The sequence below is a fragment of the Poecilia mexicana genome, unplaced genomic scaffold (genome assembly GCF_051168715.1).
Source record: "Poecilia mexicana isolate PSO_F unplaced genomic scaffold, ASM5116871v1 scaffold_1, whole genome shotgun sequence".
In the NCBI taxonomy this organism is placed as follows: domain Eukaryota; kingdom Metazoa; phylum Chordata; class Actinopteri; order Cyprinodontiformes; family Poeciliidae; genus Poecilia; species Poecilia mexicana.
Window position 1 is genome coordinate 22,202,767 of NW_028263370.1, and position 25,337 is coordinate 22,228,103.

At 39.3% G+C, this 25,337-nt stretch overlaps 1 protein-coding gene across 1 annotated transcript in view; it reads right to left on the minus strand.

The window, feature by feature from the left end:
• Positions 1-7,325: 7,325 nt before the first annotated feature.
• The window catches only part of cntln (centlein, centrosomal protein), a 120,475-nt gene continuing 102,463 nt past the window's right edge, over positions 7,326-25,337 (minus strand). The window contains exon 26 of the mRNA XM_088006486.1: positions 7,326-13,901. Within this exon, the coding sequence (XP_087862612.1) occupies positions 13,791-13,901 (111 nt within the window). The 3' untranslated portion in view covers positions 7,326-13,790. The remainder of the gene's footprint in view (positions 13,902-25,337) is intronic.

Here is a 25,337-nt window from a genome sequence, read left to right on the forward strand (position 1 = left end):
TGGAAACTTAAAGATATTTAAATGTCGCTTTATTTAGTAATTTAAATGTTACGTAACATTTAAAGGTAAGGTTATGTTTATCAAAAGCTGCAGTATTTCACTTTTACAAGGAATATTGTTTTACATATTTATTAAAACGGTCTTTATGTTGTGACAATATAATAATCTGTTAAAAGATCAATCTCCTGAGCTGCTATTGTGTTTGAAGAAATGCAAAAACAATCAGGAGGAGGGTCTTAGGCTGTCAATCATCCCCACGTACTCGCTGCTAAATGCGTTAATGCCGATCTAACAACTTACAGGAAAACCGATCATCCGCCGACAATAATGGTTATGCTAACTAGCATTCACGACAGGCTATGCTAACTGCAGCGTAGCAGAGAGAAACTTGACTTATCATCGTTGCACTGCAAAAACACAAAATCTTACCATTACTGATCTATAATATCTTCACACACTTGAATAATACAAAACTAACATACAAGTAACTGTTAAGCAGGATTAGGAGATTGTTTTAAGTCAATAATTCCCTAATATTGATTTTTTTAAAGTAGTTCTAACAGTTGATTATTTAATTTCTAACATGAGAAAAATGTTTTTAGTAAAATAATCTGCGAGTGGAACTTTTAAAGAAAAGAAATAAAACTCAACATTAAACTCATATCTTTGTTTTTCAATCAGGGTCCAGTTAACAGAAGTCGGTACCAACTCTGGGTCCAGGTCCGGTCTAAAATCAGAAACAGATGTTCAGTCGCATCAGGTTGAAATATTTACATCGCCTGATTGGTGAATATAATTTAGGTTTATAGTTACTCTGACTGCAGGACAAACTGACCACTTTTCCTCACTGTTTTCTTTGTTTTAACTGTTAACTTTATATTTTCTCTGTTCTGGTGTTTTGTGGTTCCTTCCTGGAGGAACCATCGGCTGACATGATGCTGCCATCATCGTTCTCCCTCTCCTGCTGTTAATGTTTTATTTTTGATGAACATCAAAATAATCCTACATCAGTTCATCTGCTTTGTTTTCTCAAACCCCCAGTTGGTTGCTAAAGATGGCCGCTTAAACTGAGCCCGGTTCTGGTTCTGCTGGAGGTTTCTTCCTGTTAGGGGGAGGTTTTCCTCTCCACTGTCGCTACATGCTCAGTACAAGGGACTGCTGTGAAGTAAAAATTAAAGCTGCAGTAAGAAGCTTTTATGAAGAATATGTCTTTACATATTAGGCAGTTTTAGACAATCTGTGAAAAAAATCGATCTCCCTGAGCTGTCATCTGAAGAAATGCACAAAAACAACCAATCAGAGCCAGGAGGAGGGTCTTAGCGCTGTCAATCATCCTCATGTATTCACTCCTCAATGTGCTAATGGAGGAGAAAAAACTTACCGTTACAGGAATCCACCATCATTGGTGGATAGGCCTTCTAGCCTGAGCATTCACAACAGGCTCTGCTAGCTGCAGCGTAGCAGAGAGCTAGTGAGCTGGAGGGGGAAGGATGAGCAGCACCACAAAAGATTGATTGACAGCATTAAGATCCACCTCCTGGTTCTGATTGGTTGTTTCTAGTTTACACTGGGAGAAAGCAGATGATCTGTATAATACTGTCACAGTATAATGAAATTTCAACAAATGTGTAAAATAAAAACATTTTTTTAATCAAAGTTAGATACTGCAGCTTTAATGTGTTGCACTTTTATCTTCAGCCGTATTGAGACAGAATCACAGTTTTCTTCTTCTACATCAGAAATCTGCAGCAAGTGGCTCATTTAATATATTAAAGCAGGAAAGTCAAAATCATTTTGGGCAAAAACAAGTTCAAGAACGTCTCTAAAGGGCCAGTTGTTGCAGAAAGTATTTATAAAACTACTGACTAACATACAATTTAAATAAATACCTGTCTCTGTATTCTCTTGAACTTACATATTAAATATATTTTCACCTTGTATGGGGTAGGCTGCATAATAAACTAATTGCATAATTTTATTTGGAAAGAGCAGAAAATGACAAGTAAAACTAGATGTGAAAATACTTGTAATGTAGGATATATTTGGACTAAACAAGCGTTGTCTTCTTTCTATTCCATTTTAAACTGGATGCCGAAGTTTTGGTTTTTATATATTATGTTTGAAATAAATATTTTATTATATTTCACCTTCATGTAATCTGGTATCATACAGACAAAACGGATGATTTGAATGATAAAAGTCTTCAAAAACACTACTTTAATCTTGAAGGTTTTAGAGTCTAGATGGCCACATAAAAACATCTGGCGGCCTGGATTTGGCCCACAGGCCTCAAGTTTGACACATGTAAATGATTAATTATTGTATCAACAGAAAAAAAAGGTCACATTTAACTCAGGAACAGGAAGATTAATTAAAATAAAAACCTGAGCTGCATCTTTCCCCGTTTTATTTAAAAAGGTGTTTTACAAATAAGAAAAACGTCAAATATGTTTTTCTGCAAACTACTTTGCTCAGAAATGGTTTTCGGCACGTTTCTAACGATGGTGGCGCCATCTAGTGGAGATTTTCCATAAAACATTTAGTATGAAAATTGAAACTTTATAGAGAGGTTATAGAAATGATGTTTTGGAGGAAGTTGTGTTTACAACCTTTCAGAAATGTTGATGAGTCGTTTGGTAAGATACTGCCTCTCTATACTTTCTCCATCTGTTCAAACAGGTGTGGATGTCTGGAAAACATCTAGAGAAATATATAGAAAACCAGAAATAGAATAAAATAAATGTTTAAAGAAAGCACAGTAAAGGGTTTGTATTATGACCTCAGTGTAAAATATGTAATGGAACACAATACAGCCTAAATAATGTTTTAAAAATCCTTAAGTTTACTTAGAAATATTTATAAAAGATGCTTTAAACAATCTTTGGATTTATTTTTTAACATAGTATTTTCCAGTTTAAAATTGGAATCTTATGTAGAAATCTAGTTTTGTTAAAATACAATTTATAACAATAAATGTTAAAAATTAAACTAATTTCTGCTTAAATTAACATGAGGAGAAACAAACTAAAGGCAAAAAAAATATTTTAAAATTTTGCTTCATAATGTAAAACTAATGATCAAATTATTACGTTTTATTAATATTAATTTTAGTGTCTGCAGCAATTTGGTGAATAACCTGGAAAAATGAGAAGATTTGTCAATAGCGCCACCTTGTGGAGCTTGTCTAAACAACAAGAGAAAAGAAAACAGTTTGTTTTAAAAGCTTTAAAATGATTGGTTTTATTTTGAAAGTCTGGTTTCCGTCGTCTCTTGCCTGTCCAGTCAGAGCAGCGACTCCTAATGCTTTGGCTCCATCTAGTGGTGAAATATGATGTTGCACATATGAGCCACATGAAAACCGATCAGTAAAAACTGTTAACATTCATCTACACAACCAAACCTCCAGAAACAATAACAATCCAAATGAAAGCAACAACAGTTGGACCTGTTTAATTCAGGAGAAATCAGACAAACGGATCTTAAACTTTAATGTCAAATGAAAGGATTTCCAATCTGTTGAGTCAACATGAAGCTGTTCAGGTAAAAAAAAGCATAAAACAGGAGCTTCCTGTTGCTGCACTGCAAAACATCTGAAGTGATTAAACTTTGAAGACGCAAGTAAAAACTAAAATAGTTTTGGTTTTAACTCAGAAACTAAAGTTCATCAAGATGATTTAACATTTTTTTTCTGAATGCCAACTCAATCATTATGAGTTGTTTTAGCTTAATGTTGTAATTTAAACCAAATAATTTCACAAAATTAGTTGAATGAGCACAAATTTCTGTATTATTTTCACCCTTCACGTTAGAGTAGTTTAAGTCTGAAGAACTACATTTTTTGTTCAAATTGGATGAACAAAATTTCATCCATTAAATTATTTCATTAAACTTCACACTGAAGTCTGCTTAGAAACAGTTTTTATATAAATTTCAGCAAAATTTATATAAATTAATTATGCTATAATTATGTTGTGCAGCAAATTTTTTGTTGCACAGTTGACTGATAATAAATTAGTTTTGTAAATGTACTGGGGCAGGTTGATCTTTAATGATCTCTGGGAACATTTATTTATACCCGTAAAGGGGCAGCATTATGTGCATTATGCATAAAATGCCTGGAAAACACATAATAAAAATTAATGAGTTGAAAGAAATCAGACTTGAAATTGGGCCTCCGTCTCTTTAAGAAGCTCCTGCTCCTTCTGAAGCTCCACCTTCATGAAATCATCTCTAACGATATCTAAGGAGGAGCTGCGCCTTGAAGGCGGAGCTAAGTCCATCCAGGTGTTTTGCTCAGCTGAATGGTTGCCATGGAGATTAAAGGATTTCTCAAACATGCATGAAAGTTCAAAGCAACACTCCAAGTTTGTTTTTCATGAGTTAATAACATTATAACATGTTTTAAAGCTAAAAAAAAAAGTTACGTTTACATAATTCTACCCCTTTAAAATCATAGCTGCACAAACGTTTGACACCATTTCTGTTTCTTTTGAAGAAGATCGGTTCTGATTGGGTTCTGTCTCGGTTCTGCATTCAGCAGAAATAATCGTGTTGCTTGATCCGAACCTGCTGCTCACCTTCAGGCACAACGCCGTGTTAAATATTTATCCCGACAACCTTCTGGGGTTTCCAGCAACAAATCGTGACGTTGCCTCATAACTCTGAGCTGAAGCGGAACCTTCAGGTGATTCTGAAGCCTTTTAACACGGTTGGCGGTGCCGGTCCGGGCCCGTCCTGCTGCCACTCCAGCCATGACCTTTTGGGTTGCAGTGTGGTGATGCTTGACGGAGTCGCTGGAGGATCCAAGCTGAACCAAAGCTGTCATCCATGGAGTTTTGATAAATTTGGAGGATTCAGAACAGACAATGTTTCTTCTGTCAGTGATAAAATAATCAATAGATGACTTTGTGCCGGTTCCTCCGGTGGAAACACCTGACTCATGTTTGACAGATGAAGTGGTGATTGGGAGGTCTGCCTTTTTATTTCCAACATTTCCTGCTTCAGACATCTGACAGACGAACGTTTTTGATCAATTCAAACTAAAGCAGCTCTGCGCTGAGAGCCAGAGTTAGTTTTCTAAAATGCATTTTCCTTCCTGGAAGCCTGACTTTCTAAAAGGGAGCTTTATCCAAAGTTCCTCCAAAGTTTTTCTGATAACTTTGGATTCATTTCCAGCCGTTTGGTTGACCATTTTCACAGGAATAATTATTAAAACCAATGTTTTCTTCTTCTGCAGAAAACCAAACAATAAGTTTAAATTTGATAGTTAGTAATTGTGATATGAAATATAATCAAACTTCTAAACTTTTGGCATATTTGTGGTTTGAATTATTTTTGATAAAATCCAGGACAGAATTTAGATAAACTTTAAAAACATATTTACAGATAAAAAAAATAGAAAAACTAAAAATTATCTGTCTTGTTTTCTAAATAAAATAAAATCAAAGCTAAATCTTTTTATAGTTGAGTTTACAAACTTCAATACAAAAATAAAATACAATTTTCAGAAAGAAGTTTAAAGTTTTGATCTCATGCCAGTATTGATCTGATACCAATAACTTCTCGATATTTTAGATTGATCCGCCCACCTCTATTATTTAGGCCTAAAGTTTGAATTTGTCCCAATTTAATTCAATAAAAAAATAAAAATTAAATCCCCAACAGTTTGACATACAGGTGATGAACTTTTATTACACCTAAATAAAAGGAAACTCCTTCATAAATAGAAATTAACTGAAGATGATTCGTCTCTTTGCTCCTTTGCCACATTTATTTTCTACTGTTTCTCAAATGGAAAAATTCATCATCTTTTAATGTCCAAAACTAAAAACATTAAGCATAAAACACAAATCAATCAATATGAAAAATTCATAACTTTGTACAGCAAATCATTTTTTCTTAAAGAAACCGTTGGATTTTTTTAAGGATGATGAAGCAACTGGGTTCTTGTGATCGGGGACGAAAAACCAAAACGACGGCAGCAGAGCCAACAGCCGGACTGTCGAAGCTCCAGAAGGCGTCAAGTTTTTATCTGCAGATCGTTAATAAATCAATACCAGCTGATGAAGGGTTAATCCTGCAGGTTTAGATAATTAGCTGCCGGGGTCATTTTTTCTCTCTGTGTCTGAGCCAAATGAATGAGAGATTATTTGACTGTAGCTGCTGTTTGATTGTGCACAAACAGTAAAAACACAAAATCTTGCCAGTTAACAATTCAGCAGGAAATATGAGCTTATTTAAGTCAATGTAATTCCTTAGTGTTGATGAAAAAGTGCTGATTATTTCAGTTACTAGATGGGAAAAATGTCTCATTTTGAAATTATCTGCCAGTGGAACAAATACTTTTTCATCAATATTGAGGAATTATTGACTGAAAACAGGTTCCTATAACTTCCTGAAAAGTTACTTAAAATTCAGTTTTATTTCTAGTGAACTTTTTGCAGTAGAAACTTGACCAAATTTACTTGGTAAGATTTTGTGTCTTTTCTTTCATCTTTCTGTGGGATCAATAAAGTGTTTATGACTTTGATGTCAGTAATTACACTGTATTTGCCTGAAGTGACTTTTAATTGTCAAAGTGAAGATTTAATGTTTTCTAGGAAGATTTTCATTTGGTGGCTGCATTTCCACATATTCTCTCATTTCCATTCATCTCTGAGTGTTTATGTGTTTCTGTAATATTTGCAGAATCTGGTAGAAAAAAAAGCTCCCCACCCTGACAGGAAACCAGGGGTCGTTTGTCATAGGCATATGCTCGCTGTGGCACCAGAGACACACGGCTAACACACGGCAGGCTGCGATTACGTGTTGGTGTGTGTTTCGTAAGGTCCGCGGATCCCCACTCCACTCAAACATGCTAATATACCTGTGCTCTGCTCTAATTGGTCCCAGTGATGCCCGGCCTGCTCCACCTGCGTTCGCCGAAGCCTCCAGTCAGTTCTGCAGCCGGGGCCCCTGCCAGTGTGTGCGAGCATGCAGCTCTAATGTTATGCAAACAAACACTCTGGTTGTTTGGCACTTTGAGCTCCTCGCCCTGCCACGCTGGAAGAAAGGGAGAAGGTAAGTGAGGGGAAATGGAGGAAGGAATGTTGAATTCATTAGCGCGATTACCTGAGGTGTGCTACTTTACGGGGAGTAATCTGCCAGCCCGCTTCATAGCCTGCAAACTTCAGCCAGTCTGCTAATGAGCGCTTGGAAAAGTTAGTCAAGGTGGAGAGGTGCTTTGAGGGGCTCGGCCCCCCAGACTGAGGAGGAATTATACATACTTAAGCAGAAAACAATGGATGGCTGCCTGCGATGAAGCAGACAGGACAAATGAAGACTGATATGGCTTAAATGCTTTATTTGTTAAACGGTACAACAGAAAACCCAGCAGGTGCTAGATCTGAATACTTAGACAAATTACACACTGAAAAAAAACAATTTGGTCTAGTTTCTACTGCAAATACCTTCAGCACACTTGAAATAAGACAAAACTAACTCAGAAGTAACTTTTCAGAATGATGGGAGTTTGTCTTGCGTCAATAATGTTGTTGAAAATGTTCAGCATCATTTTATTTGATGGGATGTGTAGAAGACTGAGACAACACTGTCCAAAACAGGAAGCCGTCTTCCTAAACGTTTACCACGGTTGTCATGACGCTTCGGTTAATAATGACACTTCACATGGAAAGTTGCATTGAGATGCAACTTTCCATGTGACAACAGTCAAAAACATTCATGAAAACTCCTTTAAGTTCCTGACAGTCTTATGCAAACAGCTTAAAATAGTGTTAACAAATGTTGTAGTTGTAAGTGAAATAATCAGACAGTGGAACAAGAAATTTTAACTTATAAAAAATGTCTTGTTAGACAGTTTGGACCAGTTTGTGTTGTAAAGTTCATTAAGGTGACATTTGATGTGAACTGGAGCCAGATGAATAAATCCTGGACTGAACTGAGAACAAACCAGTACATTTACAGCAAGGAAACAAATAAAGGAGGTGAGCAGAGAAACCAAAACTTACACTCAAATAAAAGTAGCACTACTCCGACATACTTTTACTCAAGTAATAAAGTAGCCGTGCAAGAAATGAATCAAATAAAAGTAAAAAAAAAATGTTTTGTAAAAAGTCAATAGACTTTGACTTCATTTTTAAAATTATATCAGACAGATAAAAATATAAAGCTAAGTGGAAATTTTGGTATTTTAAGGACGAAAATGACAATAATTCATATAAGTAACAAAAAAATAACAACATTCAGAAAGAAATTTTCCAAATCAGTTTCTTTCAAAACTTATTAAACTTTAACAAAACATGTTTTTTCATTCAGTGGGTAGATAATACAGAAATTATACTCAATTAAGAGTAGAAATATTTCACAGTAAAATTACTCAAGTAAAAAGTGCAACGAAGTAAAAATACTCCTAAAAGTACAGTTTTAACAAAAAAGTAAATGTAACTAGTTACTGCACATCATTTTCCACCTCATCTGAGAACAAACATCTGAGAAAACTCCTGTGACTTCAGAGGAAAGATGCTTCAGAAATCCTTTAATTAATTCTCATTTTGTCCCTTTTTCCTCCCAGGGTGGCTTTAGAGAATCAGCTGCCATAAGAAAAACTTTGGACACTTCCTGAGCAGGAGAAAAACCTGAATCTGATATATAGAGAATATATAGTGGTACTGTTAGATTCCCCTGTTCTTTGCTCTGTGCCTCTACTTTATCACACAACATCAAAACAGCGCTGGGCTCCCAGGAGAGGCCGGCCTTTTTATCTGCGCCCCAGCTTCCCACGGCGGGCCGCATCCACCTATAATCTACTGCTGTTTCATGTCTGCAGCAGCGCAGAGAGGATGAGGGACGTGTTCAAGTGAAGATCAATGAGGCTGTGTACACAGCATATGCGCATCTGAAGAGTCAAATTCCTTTTTTTCTTTCCGAGGTGCCATCTGATCTAATATTAAAGAACATAATATATAGATACGTCCACCGGTCAGGTAATAAATATTGCTAGAATGGAAAACAGAGAGATTTCCGTCATCTGCAGAGAAAACAGCTTCTGTCTTTTGTTACTGAGCCACCTCTCGGAGGACAGGCAATGAAAACAGTAAACATCCTGCATTATAGATTCGTCAAAAACACGTTTGGCTGTTTGTCACAAGCACCTTGTTGTTTAAGGCAGTGCCAAGTGTCTGCGCCTGGAAAAATCAAAGCCCACCGATGTATTGGCAGCAATAGCTGGAGAGCGAAACTGTGTCAGGGAAGTGAGGGGAATCCCCCCAGCGGCTGCTTTCCATCCGCTCCACATCTGGCTGCTGAAACCTGCAGCGACTCTCTGCTCACAAGGAGCAGAAAAACAAATCTTAGGTTGTTCTCTTTGCCTCCCCACCCAAGTGGCACGGACTCCGACCAGACAAAGGGATCGCATCTGGAACATTCCCCTGCAGGAATCCGCGTGAAAACGATGGATCACCGTCAGATTTTAGAGCCAGAAAAGCACAAATAAATCAACCCCAGGCTGCAGTTCCAGTATTGTTAAAACAGACTTTTCTGAGTCACAAACACTGAAGCAGGAGGGGATTACATGGCTGACAGACTGCTTGGAAATCCTTCATGTTAATGGAGAAATGTCTAAAGGTGGTGTGGCCTCTTGGATGTAGTTTTATTTTGATCATCAGTGGGAAACATGGATGGAAACATGAGAACCGAAAAAACTGGTTTTCTGTTGGGAACAAACTTTTTACTGAATTATTAAACGATTGTTGTTGTTTGACAGCATAAAGTTAATCAGGAAAGACAGACAGTTCTGCCACTGTTGTATTTTTTTCTATATGTGAGCCAACTGTAACTTTTTAGGGTCAAATGTCATGTTTAAAAAACTACCTGTAGTTTTTTTTATTTTCCAGGCACATAACGTAACAATTAACAATGTTAATTACAGAAGTTGTAAAAATGCTGTATATATTCAAAAACATCTTGAAATTGGGCCTCTGTCTCTTTAAGAAGCTCCTGCTCTTTCTGAAACGTCGCCTTCAGGAAGTCATCACAACATGGCTCCTCTATTAACCCTTTAACACGTTTTACCAGCGCTGCTCTGAGGACCAGCTCCTATAATGAGCTCAGCAGTTTCAGCAGCTGTTTGCTAATTGTTGCTGGCTAGTCTGAAGGAGCTGAGTGAGGGACGACCGCTCTGTGGGGCAGAAGCTCATTTACTTGGAAGCTACATCTCAGAGGAGGAGCTGTGCCTAGAAGGCGGAGCTTGGTCCAACCAGGCGTTTGTTCAGCTGAATGGTTACCATGGAGATTAAAGGATTTCTCAAACATGCATAAAAGAATCAAAACAACACTCCAGGTTGAATAACATTATAACATAACATAAAGCTAGAAAGAAGTTGATTTTACATCAGACTGCCCCGTTAAAATACAAACCCAAGCAGTACAAATAAATCCTGCTGGCCGATAAATTGTCTCAGAAATTAATACAATAAACGACAATATTGTTTTCAACTAATATAGTGCAAGAACAAAGATAAGTAAACTTTAAATTGGAACTGGAAAACATTTTAAATATTCAAAATAACAAATGAAACAACTTATAAAGTCTCTGTAAACAGAATTGAGACTAAAGCACCAGACTGAAGACTGTCGTCATCTAGAAAAAAAGAAAAACAATAAATCATGAAAAATGGAAATTATTGAGTAATTAACTGATTTATTGATTATTGTAACAGACCAATGCGCTGGTGAAAAAAAAAATCTGATTTCCGAAAATGAAAGGAGGAGAGAGTTAGTGAGTTAAACAGCTGACCACAACTGAAAAGGTAAAGTTGTTTAAAAGAAACGATGAAACCGGTGGGGGGATAAAATGACGCCGAGTCGATTGTGTTGGAATGAATTAGGGGGAAACTTTGCATCTGGAGCTGCTGATCAAAGTCGTTCCCACAGGAAATCTGCCTTAATGAGAGCTATACCAGAAAAGAAAGAAGGAAGACAAGGAGAATGAAAGAGAAGAAGAGGTGGAGATGACATCCCATTCTTGCGCAGAAAAAAGATGAATCATGTATGTCGCCTGCTGCGTGTGTGTGTGTAGGTGTGTGTGTGTTGTGGGCGGGTCGAAGGGTGTTTTAACGTCTTCACTGTGGGAGCGTCGGAGGCGAGGCCAGGTTAATTAAACCCAGGGGAGCATCGGGCGAGGGGAATGTGTCACAGAAAAGCAGGAGTGTGTCAGCCAAGGCCGGATGGCGAAATGTGTCGACGTCGCACTTTACACCGAGCGGCGGCGCAGACGAGATCGGATCGCTCCGACTTATTAATGTTTGTCATTAGAGCGCGTTACGCCGGAGGACAGGACTGGAAAACAGGCTGAAGAGTTTCTTTCATGGGACAAATATTGACAATAGTCGGCTCCTGGGTATTGGAGAAGGAGGAAAGATGCAAACTATGTTAATGAATGGTAATTAACCGCCGGGGTTCGTGTCTCCTGAATCCCGGCTAAATTGGTCCCCGAGTTGCAGCTGAAGACAGTCCTGGCCTAATCCTTTATTATAAAAAGATAAAGGAAAACGACATCATTAGCATATATTTGGGAAGAGAAGTGGGGGTGGGATTAAAAAGTGGAATTATTTCTTTTTAATTCCTGAACACAGGATTTTAAACAAATAAAAAAAAAGAAGGTGAGAAAGTGGAAGAAAGGAGAAGGAGGAAAGCAACTCAAGGACAGAGGAGAGCGGTGTCGGGATTTAATATTCAAAAGGAATAATAATAAGAGAGGTAGGGAAACAGGAGCAGATAAAAGAGATTTGAAGCAGCTCCCCTGTAACAAAGCCCTGCTCTGCATGTGTGAACTCGACTCGCCCGGGTTGTTGTGAATGACGTCACCAGCAGGGGGCGCTTGTAACAGGCCGCGCCGCCGCGCTGTCAATCAGGAGGCCTGCAGCGACTCCGACCGGCTGGAAACAACAAAACACGCTCAGAAAAACAACTTTCAGCATAATAACAGAATAAAGCCATCTGAAAACAGAGCAAATATCCTTCAAAAATACATGAAGATGCTTTTACGTCTCCTTAAGACGGTAGAAGTGCAGACATATTTGACTCTACACGTTTGGTAAAAATGCATAAAAAGCCTGGAAATAGATGAAATAATAAAACCAAATCAATGGAAAAAGACGCATATTAAGATGTTAGTATTCTAAACGGTTCCAACAGGAAAAAACAGAGCATTTTAATTTATATTAATATTTAGCTGTCCACCAGAGGCAGTGAGGAAGATGGTAATGATAATAAACCTTTAAGACAAATGCTGCACAAAACAACTGAAAACAGAAAACCGTTCCTCTCCTACCATCACAAAAATAAAACTACAGAAATAAACATGTTGAAGTTGGAAAAAAATATATTTAGTCAGACGAGACTAAAAACTATGACGGAGAATTAGGGCCAAACTAAAAATCTGATGAAATTATGAGAAAATAGTAATAAAATTACGAAAACAAAGTCGTAACATAACAAGAATAAAGTCATGATATTTTGAGAATAAAGTCAACAGTATGATGACTTGATTCTGATAAAACTATGACTTTATTCTCATATTGTAATGTAATAATAATACATTTTATTTGATGGCGCCTTTCAAAGCAGCCAAGGTCACCAAATAAGAAATAGAAACAATAAAATAGAAACTATAAAAGGCATTACTTTCTCGTTATTCTTGTAATTTTACTGTTTATTTTATATCTGACTGCATTGATATTCAGTCAAATATAACTGATGTGTGAAACAATGGAAAAATAAACGTGAAAAAGAAACTTACATCCATTGTTAAGCAGGGTGGAGGATCTGTGATCCTGTGGGCTCATTTCTCATCTCTGAATATTGGAGCAATAAAAATCTGGTGGCCTTCAGCAGAAAACGGCTCGCCGCTTTATTACGATAATAATCCCATAGAAATATTTCCAAATATTTTCGTAAAATTATTCTGACATTTTCAAAATGAAGTGACGCTTCTGGAACATAAAGGATTAATTTTACACTGCAAAAACACAAAACCTTACCATGTATTTAGTTTCTAATACACTTGAAATAAGGTAAAATTAACTTATTAGGAACTTTTCAGCAACATACAGGATCCTGGTTAATGTCAATAATTCCTTAATATTGGACAGTAGTTCTAATGGAACCAGAACTTTTTCATCATTATTATTGACTTAAATCAATCTCCCATATTTTGCTGAAAAAGTTAGTTTTGTGTTATTTTAAGTGTACTAAGATATTTAGGAACTAGACTGATGATGGGTGGTTAGATTTGGTGTTTTGCAGTGTAAGGCATTTTGCTCATCTCCACCAAGGTCACCAACAGATCTCAGAGTTTCAAAATGTCCTTTTGGCACCAGCAGCTCCAGGCCTTCAGCAGTCGGATGAAATAAAGGGGAAAGGAAGCAGAAGGTTCATAAAGGTGTAAGTTAAAGATCAGCGTAAGCGTCTGCCATGTTCCCCCCACCCCGAGTTCAGGACTGCACCGTAAATTAGTTTGGCTCCGAGGGGCCCCGCCTGACAGCCGGAGCGCGCTGAGCGCTAACACAGATGTCGAGGGCTCATTTACTAAAGTCGGGGTGCGAGTCGGAGGCCCGGAGTGAGTCGACAGCTTTCCTTCTTTTCTTTTTTTTTTCACAAATATTGGTTCTGCTGCCGCGGCTCCGTTTGGCTCAGACCGGCCAGCGCTGAGCAGGAACCGGGCAGGAGAGTCAGGATGGTGGAGGGGCTGGAAGAGGAGAGGATGACAGTTTTCCCAGCCTCAGCCCGGGGAGTCAGGGTTTTTCGCTGACTGGTGCTGCGAGCGCGGCCAGCTCTTCTGTCAGCACTTTCCTCTCCTTCATCTTCACGCGCACAGCCTCCATTAGCTGGCCGGCAGAGGGGATCTGCAGGGGAGAGAAACAGGTTAGAGGAGGAAAAGCAGGAAAACACATCAATGCTACACTTAAAAAAAAAAAAAAAACTTTTCAGACGGCCTGTTTGCTGTTCGGTGAAACCAGAGGAACCAAATGGATCCAGAGGACGTGTCAAACTTCACAGCCTTTTACAGCGTCTGTCTCTGATTTATGGCAACGCGAGTTCCTGAACATACATCAGTCGTTATTCATCTTTCATTTCCAGTTCCACACAATAACTCAGAGGGAAAGAAGGGAAGCTGGAGGCTGCAGGATGCTGACATTGACCTACAGTGTGTCAAACTCAAGGCCCGGGGGCCAAATCCAGCCCACCAGAGCTTCTTATGTGGCCGTTTTCACTGCAAAGACACAAAATCTTAAAAAGTATTTTTGATCTAGTTTCTACTGCAAATATCCTACACTTGAATTATCTTTCCTAAACTAACTTACAGATAACTTTCCGCAAGAAATAGGAGCTTGTTTCAAGTAAATGATTTCTTAAAGGAGAAGTATTACATAAAAACTTATTCTTTGAGCTTTACAATCATGCTATATTGTTATTCCGTCATGGAAATCATACCTGGAGTGTTGCCTTGGTTCTTTCATGCATGTTTGAGAAACCCTTTAATCTCCATGGCAACCATTCAGCTCACTAGCGGAACAAGTCAGCGTTGGGCCGGGGCCAATTACCGGGCCCCTTACGTGGAGTGAAACTGAAACTGTTGGGGGGCTGGGGGGGTTGTATTTAACATTAAATACACCCTTCTCAACAGGCGAGGGCGCACTTTCTCTGTCTATAATCACATATTTCAATGACTTGAAACCATTCCTCCCTCCATGGCACCTCCAGGCCCGGGCCCCCATCCGGCCCGGTTTGGGGGGCAGCAGCCTCCCAGCCCCCCCTATAGCTCAGCGCCTGATTCAGCTGTGCTAAATGCCTGGATGGACCTAGTCCCGCCTTTGAGGCTTAGCTCCCCCATTCTACTCCTTCAGACTAGCCAGCAGCAATTAGCAAACACCTGGTGGAAGTGTACATCTGCTGAGCTCATGGTACGAGGTGGTTTTCAGTGCAACACTGATAAAAACATCGTTAAAGGGTTAATAGAGGCGGCTTTTTGAGTTTCAAACAAATCAGGAGTTCCTTAAAGAGACAGAAGCCCAATTCCAAGGTGTTAAATTACAAAGTCAAATTTATTTTAAGTCACATCTGATGTAGATAACATTTTTATAATAATTGAAGTTAACATATTTACTTGATTATGATATAAAATGGCCCCAAATTCTTGGAAAACATATAATTCTGCCCCTTTAATATTAAAAAAATTACCAGTTCGACTTTTTCATTAATATTAAGAAATTACTGACTTAAAACTAATTTTTATATTTTGTAGAAAAGTTACTTTTAAGTTAATTTTGTCTTATTTCGAGTGTATTAAGATATTTGCATTAGAAACTAAACCAAAAGTTCTTGGTAAGATTTTGTGTATTTGCTGCGTTTATAGTATTTTGTCCAATTGAAGAAGTTTTTATCTGTTTGCTGCAAAATTGCATCAATCAGTTGCCCCAGTTTTTTGTAATTCTGCATTTGCGGAAATTTACGGGGAATCCACACATAATTTTATAGTAACAATTACTAGTGAGATTATTACAAATTTTCACAAAGACAAACAAACAAACAAACAAACAAAAAGATTTAAGTGGTGACCTCCAACCTGCAGGTGGCAGTATTTCTTACTTCTTCTACACTGCGGAGTCATTTTAGCACCACAAAATCTGATTCTGATTGCAAAAAATAAAAAATACAAATAAAATCCTGGAAGGACTGTCAATTTAATTTTAAGAAGTCCTGATCAAATACAGACAGCTATTTATTAATATTTTAACTGTTAATGGGTTTTATCAATAAATTCTGCCACAATCGGGAACATTCATGAAAGTCTTATTTTCATTTAGATGTGACCCATCAAAATGAAAATAAGCTGTATGTTGCTTCGCTTCTGGCGAAACAAAGCAACATACAGCTGAGAGACCTGAAACTATACTTGGTTCATTTCTGATGTGCCTGGAGAGTGAGACCCCCAGATAATAACACTTGGGTTTAGACCCTCACAAACAGTCTTTAATGAAAGTAACAGCATCAGGAAACAGGAGGCCTTCTGTGCCAGGACATAGTGTGTGTTTGTGCAGCAGGGAGTTCGCACAAGAAAACCCGGCGCTGCTCCTCAGAGAGCGTCAACAGCCGAAGTAACTGCTGAGACATCTCGCTTCTCTGCTGTCCTCCAGGGAGGACGCGCTCTCTGTCGGCTGCACACGTTTCCTAATCAACTAATTGCACTTAGAGCCACTAACTATGCAAACAAACCCACTAAAATAGAGACAGAGCCACAACACGAGGCTCCGAGGGACAGGAAAGTGGGAGACGGATCATTAAAAGTCCCAGTAAGGGAATACGTGTAAACAACACAAACAGGTAAACATGATCTAGATAAACTTCGCATGTGAATTTACGCCAAAAAAACAGATATCAAAGAAATTCAACTCTACTTTCAGTCATTTTGAGTCTTTTTAATGTCCTTTCTGTACAGTATATGATCTCCTACAGCTGTTATTTCAGTATCTTGTCCTCAGAGATGGGAGTAATTGGTTACATTTACTTGATTGAGTACCTTTATTGAAAATGTTAGGTAAATTGTATTATTATCAACAATTTGTTATACTTTTATTATGTTCTTACCTTATGTACTCTTACTTGTTTAGTCATATCTTTAAGAAATGTTTTGTATTGCTAATCACTCTGATTTCCTTTCTCAGAGGGCCTCTCTGATGAAGAGCAGTGACAGCAGCTCTTCACAGAACGCCCTGCTTTTGACCTCTCAGATAGCTGTAAATCCATCGGTGTGAAGATGTACAACTTGCTCTGTTTGACCCTGTGTCAGGAACTGGACAATCTAGGTTAAGATAGATTGTGTTGTTAGTTAGTGATAACCATTGGCGCTGTAACTGTGTGAAGTGTTTTCCTCCTCCCTTCAGAGTTACAGCGCTCTCTGTGATCAGGGATCCTAAAGACAATAAAAAGAGAGGGGCAGGCAAATGTGCTTTCAGAGCAGTAGGAGATTTGTAACTGAAAGCACATCTCTGTCTGTTCTCCTCGCGAGTATTCAGAATCTAACTCTCTCTTGTCTTTCCTGTGTTATTTGGTCTGTGTTTAATAGGTGTCAACTCTGACAGAAAAAAATAAAATAAAAAATTTGACTATCTTTACAATGTACTTTTTTCATGATGAAGTATTTCTACTCTTCCTTGAGTAAAATTTCTGGATTTTCTACCCACCAAACTTGTTTAAACCAAAGCTTGACAAGATACACGCCTGCAGTTTCTGTTAAACTTTCATAAGTTTCTTATGGAAAGAAACTGATTTGAAAAAAATTTCTTTTGTTTGATTTTGTTATTTTTGTAACTTATGTGAATTATTGTCATTTTGGCCCTTAAAATACCAACATTTCCACTTTAACTTTATATTTTGGTCTGTCTAATGATGTAATTTTTAAATATTAATTTGATCAGTTCCTTTTACCAGCCACCTTTTTATTGTAGTTTAGTTAACTTTAGTTTGTATTTTTATGATGAAAAGCACTTTGAATGGCCTTGCTGCTGAAATATGATGTACAAATAAACTTGATGACTGATTGATTGTTCAGAGGTGGCAGCTAAAGTCAGTTTTAACTGTTTTTCACCAGGATGAGGGAGTCCGTTTCTGCTGTGTGTTGTCGTATTCGTGCATCAGAGCCGTTTAAATTAACACATTAGCAGCCAGCCCTGCTTTGGTTTCCAGGTATTCTGTTATTACTGAATTTCATCATTTATTCTTCTCCTGTTTAAACCTCCAACATGACCAAGGCTGCAGCAGAAGAGCTGAGCCCCTCTGACCCCAAAAGGGACAGGAATGACTCGGAGCCGCTTTCATCTGACTGCCACGCTGGCTGGGGACTGATACCCTGCAGGATGGTTGGAGGTAAGCTCTGATGCAGCTGCTCTGCCGAGTCCCCTGGGCTGCTTAAGGCAGCGTTAAGAACTGGCACTAATGTTATGCTACAGTTGATTTAGCCGGGCCCTTGTCCCCCTTGGCAGAACTAACACTAGAACCAGCAGTAAGCAACACAACCCCTGTTTTGCAAGAGACCCTGTCCCCCTTGGCAATGCTACATTAGCTACTGTAGCGCTAAGCCATGTTAACTCACATCTATTACTATTCAACAGGCCCTGCAGAGGAGACCTTTTCTTCTCTCTAGGTATGATTTCAGTATCTTTTCAGCGAACTGACACACAAACCCACCAACACGTATATGTGTGTGTGTGTTACATCTATTTATACATGAGGCAAGATTGCTGATGTTGACGACAGCTATGAATACCTTGGGAAGCCTGGGGCGGATGGAAACCATAAAAAGGCCACAGAACAGTGAGCCATGATAAAGTACCTAAAAAGAGTAAGGGAGGTCCTGAAGGACCCGCTGAACAGTGAAAACAAAACCTAAGCCATCAACATGTTCGGCCTGCCAGTCATCAGATACACCGCTGGTGAATTAGCCAGAGAGAGGAGCTGCGCACATCAAGGCAGGAAAGCACCAGCAGCGGACAGAGTTTCAGGTGAAGCACTGAACCAGGAAGCAAGCCGAGTGGAAGAAACTCAAGCCATCATCTTTGGACCTAAAGAGGGACGATCTAGAGTCAGTTATTACAGCTAGAAACCAAAAATTAGGCCTGAAATCTGGGTGTAGTGATGAACTCTGAGCTGAACTGTCACACAAAGACAGTTACAAAGCCGGGATTCTATCACCTGAACAACACTTCCGGGATTAAAGCATTAATATCCCAGCAAGATCCAGAGAAACATTGATTACTGCAGTAGTGTCTTCACAGGTCTGAGTAAAAAAATAAAAAAATAAAATAAATGAATTAGACAGATGCAGCTGATCCAGAACGCCACTGGCTCCCTGGAGCTCAGAGAATAGACTTTACAATACTGTTGTCAGCTTCTATGCACATGAAATCTGGAAAAACTTCCAGAAAACTGAAAAACTGTCGAAACACGAGTTCCTTTAAATCAAGACTAGAAACCCACCTGGTTTGCTTTTGAACCTTAATAGGTGAAACACTGACCAACATTTTGACGAGTAACGATGGCAGTTGACAAAATGTAATGTTTGCTGCTTGAGTGTGTGGGGTCTCTGTATTTTTGTGTTTTTATGATGTAAAGCACTTTGAACTGCCTTGCTGCTGAAATGTTCTATACAAATAAACTTGATTGAACTTGACTGAATACTTTAAAATGCGCATAAACACTGACGGAAATGCGGCTGATGTAATCCTAGTGACCCAAACACTCAGCAACATCAACGCGTTTGAACGTGTGGAGCAAAACCTGTTGCTTACGTACTGACATACACAAAACCAAAATGTATTTGTGTATCAAATCACGACTGCCTTCATGTAGCGCTGCTGCCATGTCTTTGTCTGTGTGTGTGTGTGTGTGTGTGTGTGTGTGTGTGTGTGTGTGTGTGTGTGTGTGTGTGTGTGTGTATGAGGACCAGGACAGGAGCTGCAAGCAAAAAGGTGTTTTTATGAGCCAATTAAATGACACCACCATCCTATAGCCTGGGGCACACCTGAAGGCAAGCAGAGGCTCAAAGTTGCAGCACTCCAGTGACCTTTGTGTGATAGTGGCATTACACACAAGAACTTCTTTTTTCTCTCTTTTTTTACATAAAGGATCGATCATCCCAGCTCTTTTGTGCTTTCCCTCTGAACAGGTGAGCTCAATTATTTCCAACGGCCCAATTTGTAAGTCATTGAAGCGATCGTGTCAGGCAGATGGATCCGACTGAGGAGGGAGATGCAGAAGAGACATCTGAATTTAATCTGCACATATTGTCCTTACAGCTGCAAACCAGAGATATCCTGCATCGTGGTGGTGGGCATTTATTGTATTATCATTTATCCTGATATATTTACTTTTATGGTAAGAATTTTGATTAATCGGTATCAAGATAAATTCTGTTTAAGTCTCTCCGAAACCCTCTGCATTGTCATTATTGTTAATTTTACTGTTTTATCCAGTGCTTGTTCAATAAGAGCATCAATAAATATCAAAACATTTTAAAATTTAATACAGGGAATGTGTGCTACTTTGTGAAACAAATTATGCTTCTTTATGTGATTGGTGTCCTAAATAAATCCATTGCAAATGGGAATATTTTTTAGGAGCAGAATTTGTGTTTGTCTATTTGCTGTTACACAGTAATTACACAGTAATTACACAGTAATTACACTAAACGACATGCCAGGGGTGCCCAAACCTTTTGAGAGCAAGATCTACTTTTTCTCTCACCAGCCACCTGAGATCTACCTCATGACACTAAGATATAAAAATTGCAACTCTAAACTGGGGCTCTATCAATAACTCTATTGACTTATTTTCTATGCAAATATGCATCAGTTATAGCAGAAATAATAAAGTGACAGAAACTTAATGCAGTTTCTTCCTCAGTGAGATTCTGACACTGGGAGAAGGTTACTGGTTTCTCAGTCAGAAGCTGGTTGCAAACCAGCAGGTGTCGGTCAGTCATGGCAGATCTGAACTTTGGGTTGATGACCTCAGTATGAGAAACTACAGACTGATAGGAGGAACCAAAGAGCCCAGTAAAGGTAAAGGCAAATCTTCTGAAGTCGCGATATAATTAATTTAATTTCACATAATTATCGCAGTAGAATTTGTTAAAACTTAATGAAATATATTTGTCCTATTTGATGTTGTGACGTATGTTCACAAAGAACGAGGTAATTAGTCCAAGTTTGTCGTTTATTGAATGTTCAGAAACTACAGCAGGTGTGATGAGCCACAGCAAAGGTAAACAAAGGTAAACAAAGGTAAACAAAGGTAAAACAACCCGAACAGACGATCAACTCTAAACCACTCCTACCTTTTTACTCTCTGTCTCTTTGTTGTTTAAGCCACCCGTTGCCGGGGCAACCGCCTGCGCCCCGCAAGCCGAGCAGAGATTACGTTAAAAACACAACATTCAGTCCGTTATGATATCAGGTTTCCAGGCTTGATATTTATTCCTCGATCATTAATAAGCCTCTCATGGACACAGCTGTGGCTGAGCAGCTCATTTAAACTCCTGCTCTGCTCTCAGTCGGTCTTTGAGTCGCCTTTTTTCCTCTTTTTTTGTTAATGGAACCGAAATGCACTGAATTGGGCAACACCTTGTTGAAACAATAATTACTGAGATTATTAATTTTAACATGTTTCGTTGACTTTTTATAGTTATTCTTTTTTAATGAAGCTACAAACGTTTAGGATCTTAGTGAATATTTTTGATAAGCCTGTCAGAAGAGGAGGTGCTGGCCTCAGCGTCCTGGCGGCGTTCAGTTTGCCACCTGCCGAGATCGACTCAAAACCTTCCTCGATCGACGTATTGGGCACCCCTGCGACACGCTGTGTGGAGTTGCTTTTGAACCTTAATAAAGGGAACAACATATTTGATATGTACTGATTTTGATGACAGCACTGGCCTCAATGTTTGTCACCGTTCCTTTTATGACTTTTTACTTTTTTTTACGATCTGTAGCAGTCTGAACGGACTTGTTGCCAGCGTTGGATAGTAACTAGATATATTTACTCGGTTACATCTACTTGAAAAAAATCTCGTAGGTATAATTTTACTGAGCTGTACTTTTTTTATTTTTCTTGAGAAACTTTATTCTGAAGTATCTCTACTCTTGCTTGAGTAAAATTTCTAGATATTTGGCCGACTGTGAGTAATTTCACTGACTGAAGAACAAGCTTGTTTTAAGCCAAACGTCTCCAGAAACACTCCTGCAGGTTTAGTTTTAAAGTTCATAAGTTTTATTCTGAAAGACACTGATTTGGAAAAATGTTTTGTCTGATTTTATTTTATGACGTTTATATTAATTATTGTCCTTTTTGTCTTTAAAATACCAACATTTCCATTTAAGTTTGCATTTTGTTCCATCTGATTATGTAATTTTTAAATGTTAAATTATTGATCATTTGATCAGTTACTCAGGACTTGGGTAGACTCTTTTACTCTGACTTGAGTCATTTCTTGGACGCCTATCTTTTAGTCTTACTTGAGTACATTTTTGGGCGCTCTGCCCACCTCTGCTTGCTGCTGAAATGTGGTATAAAAATAAACTTAAAAAGAAAAAAGTTGCCTAAAAAAGAATAAATAGTTATCGTCACTTTTACCAACGTCACAATAAAACCATAGGACATCATTTTAAGTCCATTTCTCCCACTCCTAATTCTGTGTTTAATATATTTTGATGCAGAATGCTTTAACCCAACCAGCAGATTCATAAAAATGTGTTTGAAGTGCCAAAGGACACCTGCAGTAAGTAAGAGTCCCCCGTTGGAGAGCGGTCTCCAATCTAGGCCACTAGTCAAGGTAAGAAAGTACTTACTGTAGTTTTATCACAGAGGGGTGGAAAGCAGCTCTTTGATCTTTAGTCCTCTCACTTTTGTTTGAAAATCAAATTTATTAAACTGGGGAATAACAACAATAACAGCATAAGCAGATTAAAAAAAGCACAAAGGCATCACAGTAAAAAGCCTTGCATTTGATTATCTCCAATAATGAATATGTCACATTAGCAAAGAGGGGCTCAGGTAAGAAAATCACGAAAGCGCCGACAAGCCTATTCTCCTGCTCTTCTTCATAATTACCTTCCCCAGCAGCACGGCACATCCCTCTGTTTCTCTCCCCTTTAGGCCACCAGGGACGGATATGAAAGGGAATTGGACACCTGGGGCCACAAATACTGTAATTAAAAATCTCTCATTTTCTTGATATGTTGTTTGGAAACATCATTTCAATGTGCAACATGGTATTTGTTAGGGATCTGACCTAAATAAAGCCAAGATTAAACAGAGAACAGCACCGGGTCTTTGTTTCAGGTTCCTGCTCATTAGGTGAGGAAAGGAGGCGAGTTCAGCCACGACGGAGAAAAAAACGAGGAGAGGCGATATCCATACAAAAGAGATGCAACCTCTAAGAAGACTTCAGGACTCCGGAGCTGCACAGTGAAACAAGCTGCGCAGCTTTCACATGCAAGATCAAAAATGTTGACACTTTTAGGAAATGACCAAGATTTGATCTGCATGATGTCAGAAAGAACACAATTCTGATATTACTGGTCCAGACTGTGGAATTATTACATCTGAGATTTAGAATAGGTAGATCAGCATCTCAAAAACCCAAATAACACCTGAACTTTGACCCCAAATTCCAGAGAAGTTTAAAAGGAAGCTTCCATGAAACCAAAATTGATCATCCCAGTTTTGGCAGGACCAGGCTTCCATAGTTTGCTATTGAAATAAGTAATCTGTGCAGCTGTGAGGCCACACAAACGATAAAACAGCTTTGCCTTCATCACAACCTGTTTAATGAGTAACAAGCTGCAGCTGTCAACTTATTTTCACATTTAAGCTGGAAAAAAAAGCCCAAAACTGTGAAGCGAACACAGACGGCGCTCTCTGGGGAGCCTCCTTACCGAGTCTCCGCCTCTGATCCAGTGACATATTTACAGTACAAAGACTCGACTCGGGTCCCCTCCGCACACATACGAACGTACTCGGAGAGATAAAAGGAGTGGCTGATTTAATTAGCTCAATCATTAAATGAGGCTTAATTAGTCACTTTCCTTCAGAGAGGAGTTGAGCACTCTGTCATTACGGCGACATAATGAGCCACGCAGCACAATATGAGCCTCAAAGCACCAACAACAACAGAAGAAAAGTTTCCCCGCGCGTTGCAAAGAGTGCCGAGAAAACGGCGAACGCTAAATCCCCGGGAACATCCGAGAAGCTTTCCAGAGAGACAACATGAATACAGTCGGCCATTCAGCCCTGTTTACTGTTTAGCGGTCATTAAGAGAGCAGCAGCAGAGAGTTGAAATTACAGGAATCATTTCAGCCCTTCACACCATCAATAAACGCCTTTGATGTTTTATAACAAGAGCGAGCAGATTGGAGCGGGCTGTCTCTGCCAGGCTCTTAATGTAAGGTCCACCTGCTTGTTATGGCTGGGAGGCTGATAAGAAGTGATGCCTGTACGCCTCCCCGGGGTGTGATTGTGGGGTAAATATTAGCAGGCCCTCAGCGCCACCCTGCACCACTAAAACAAACCACTGTCCTCTCATAAAGGAATCAACACACTCAATGACTTTTTAAATGTTATTATGCTGTCATGAGGCTCGAGATAGGCATGTGCGTGCAAAATGAGTGTGAAAAATTATCTTGAGGGAGTGTGTGTGTGTGTGTGTGTGTGTGTGTGTGTGGGTGTGTGTGTGTGTGTGTGTGTGCGCGTGTGTGTTGTCCTGTTCATTATTGGCCAGCAGCAGAAGCCAGTCATTTCCCTGTCTTCATAAAGACCCGGCCCATTAAATTCTACCTCCAGTCAATAATTAGGACTCCACAAATAAACCAAAGGCAATTAAATCGATGCTTCCTCGGCCGATGCCTGGATCCCGCGGCCCACATGGACACTCCATCTTCAGCGCTGGCCTTATTCATGGTGGGCTGCGGTGGAGCCACGCAGTGCCCCCCCCGGCCTGCTCTGGGTTATTAGGCAGCGCTGTCCCCTGATCCTGCTACGGCAGCGCTGCACACGGTGGCCCTCTCCGGAGAGGCATTGGCTTTGATTTCATTAACCCAACGGCGGAGGTGAGGGAAGAAGAAATGAGTGTAATGTTTCATTTCGTTTTGAGTGGACATGTGGGGAAGCAGCGGGAGGGCGGGCCGGGGCGGGGCAGCACTCGGGTTGGTAGCAGAGATGTACAGAGAAATTGACCGGTGGTGACTGGAACCGGGCGTTTTTACGCTCAGCAAATCGTGATTGGTGATCGGAAACTAAAGGTGCATTAACTGTTTGGTCCGCTTTAATCCAACTCTAGAAAGTCTGGGTCATTTAGGAAGGAGAGACTCTGATGTGGCCCAAAAAGGCGAACTCTGACCTGCTTATAAACCTCGGTATTAGTTCAGTTGAATGCAGGTGTGAACTCCAAAAGCAGGAAGTGGACTGCAGCGCAGGGCATTCTGGGTAAATACAACCAAAGCAAACATGTGTGTCTTGTGGTAGTGGGAGAAACGGCTCATGGTCTTTTACCAAAGACAACAGGGAAATCCTACAACCACTACAGTCTGACCTACTTCATTTTTAGAAAGTTGCACTCAGAGTCTTCTTCAGAGGTTTCTATGTAATTTCCTTCAGTAGAGAGGATAATAACAGGTTTTTCAATTTGTTTGGGTTATTTGACACAGTGCAGTGTGAAAGTGAACCACAGCAGCTGAACATGTAACAAATGTTGCAACTTTGGTTCCCAATCAAACCGAGTCGACCAAAC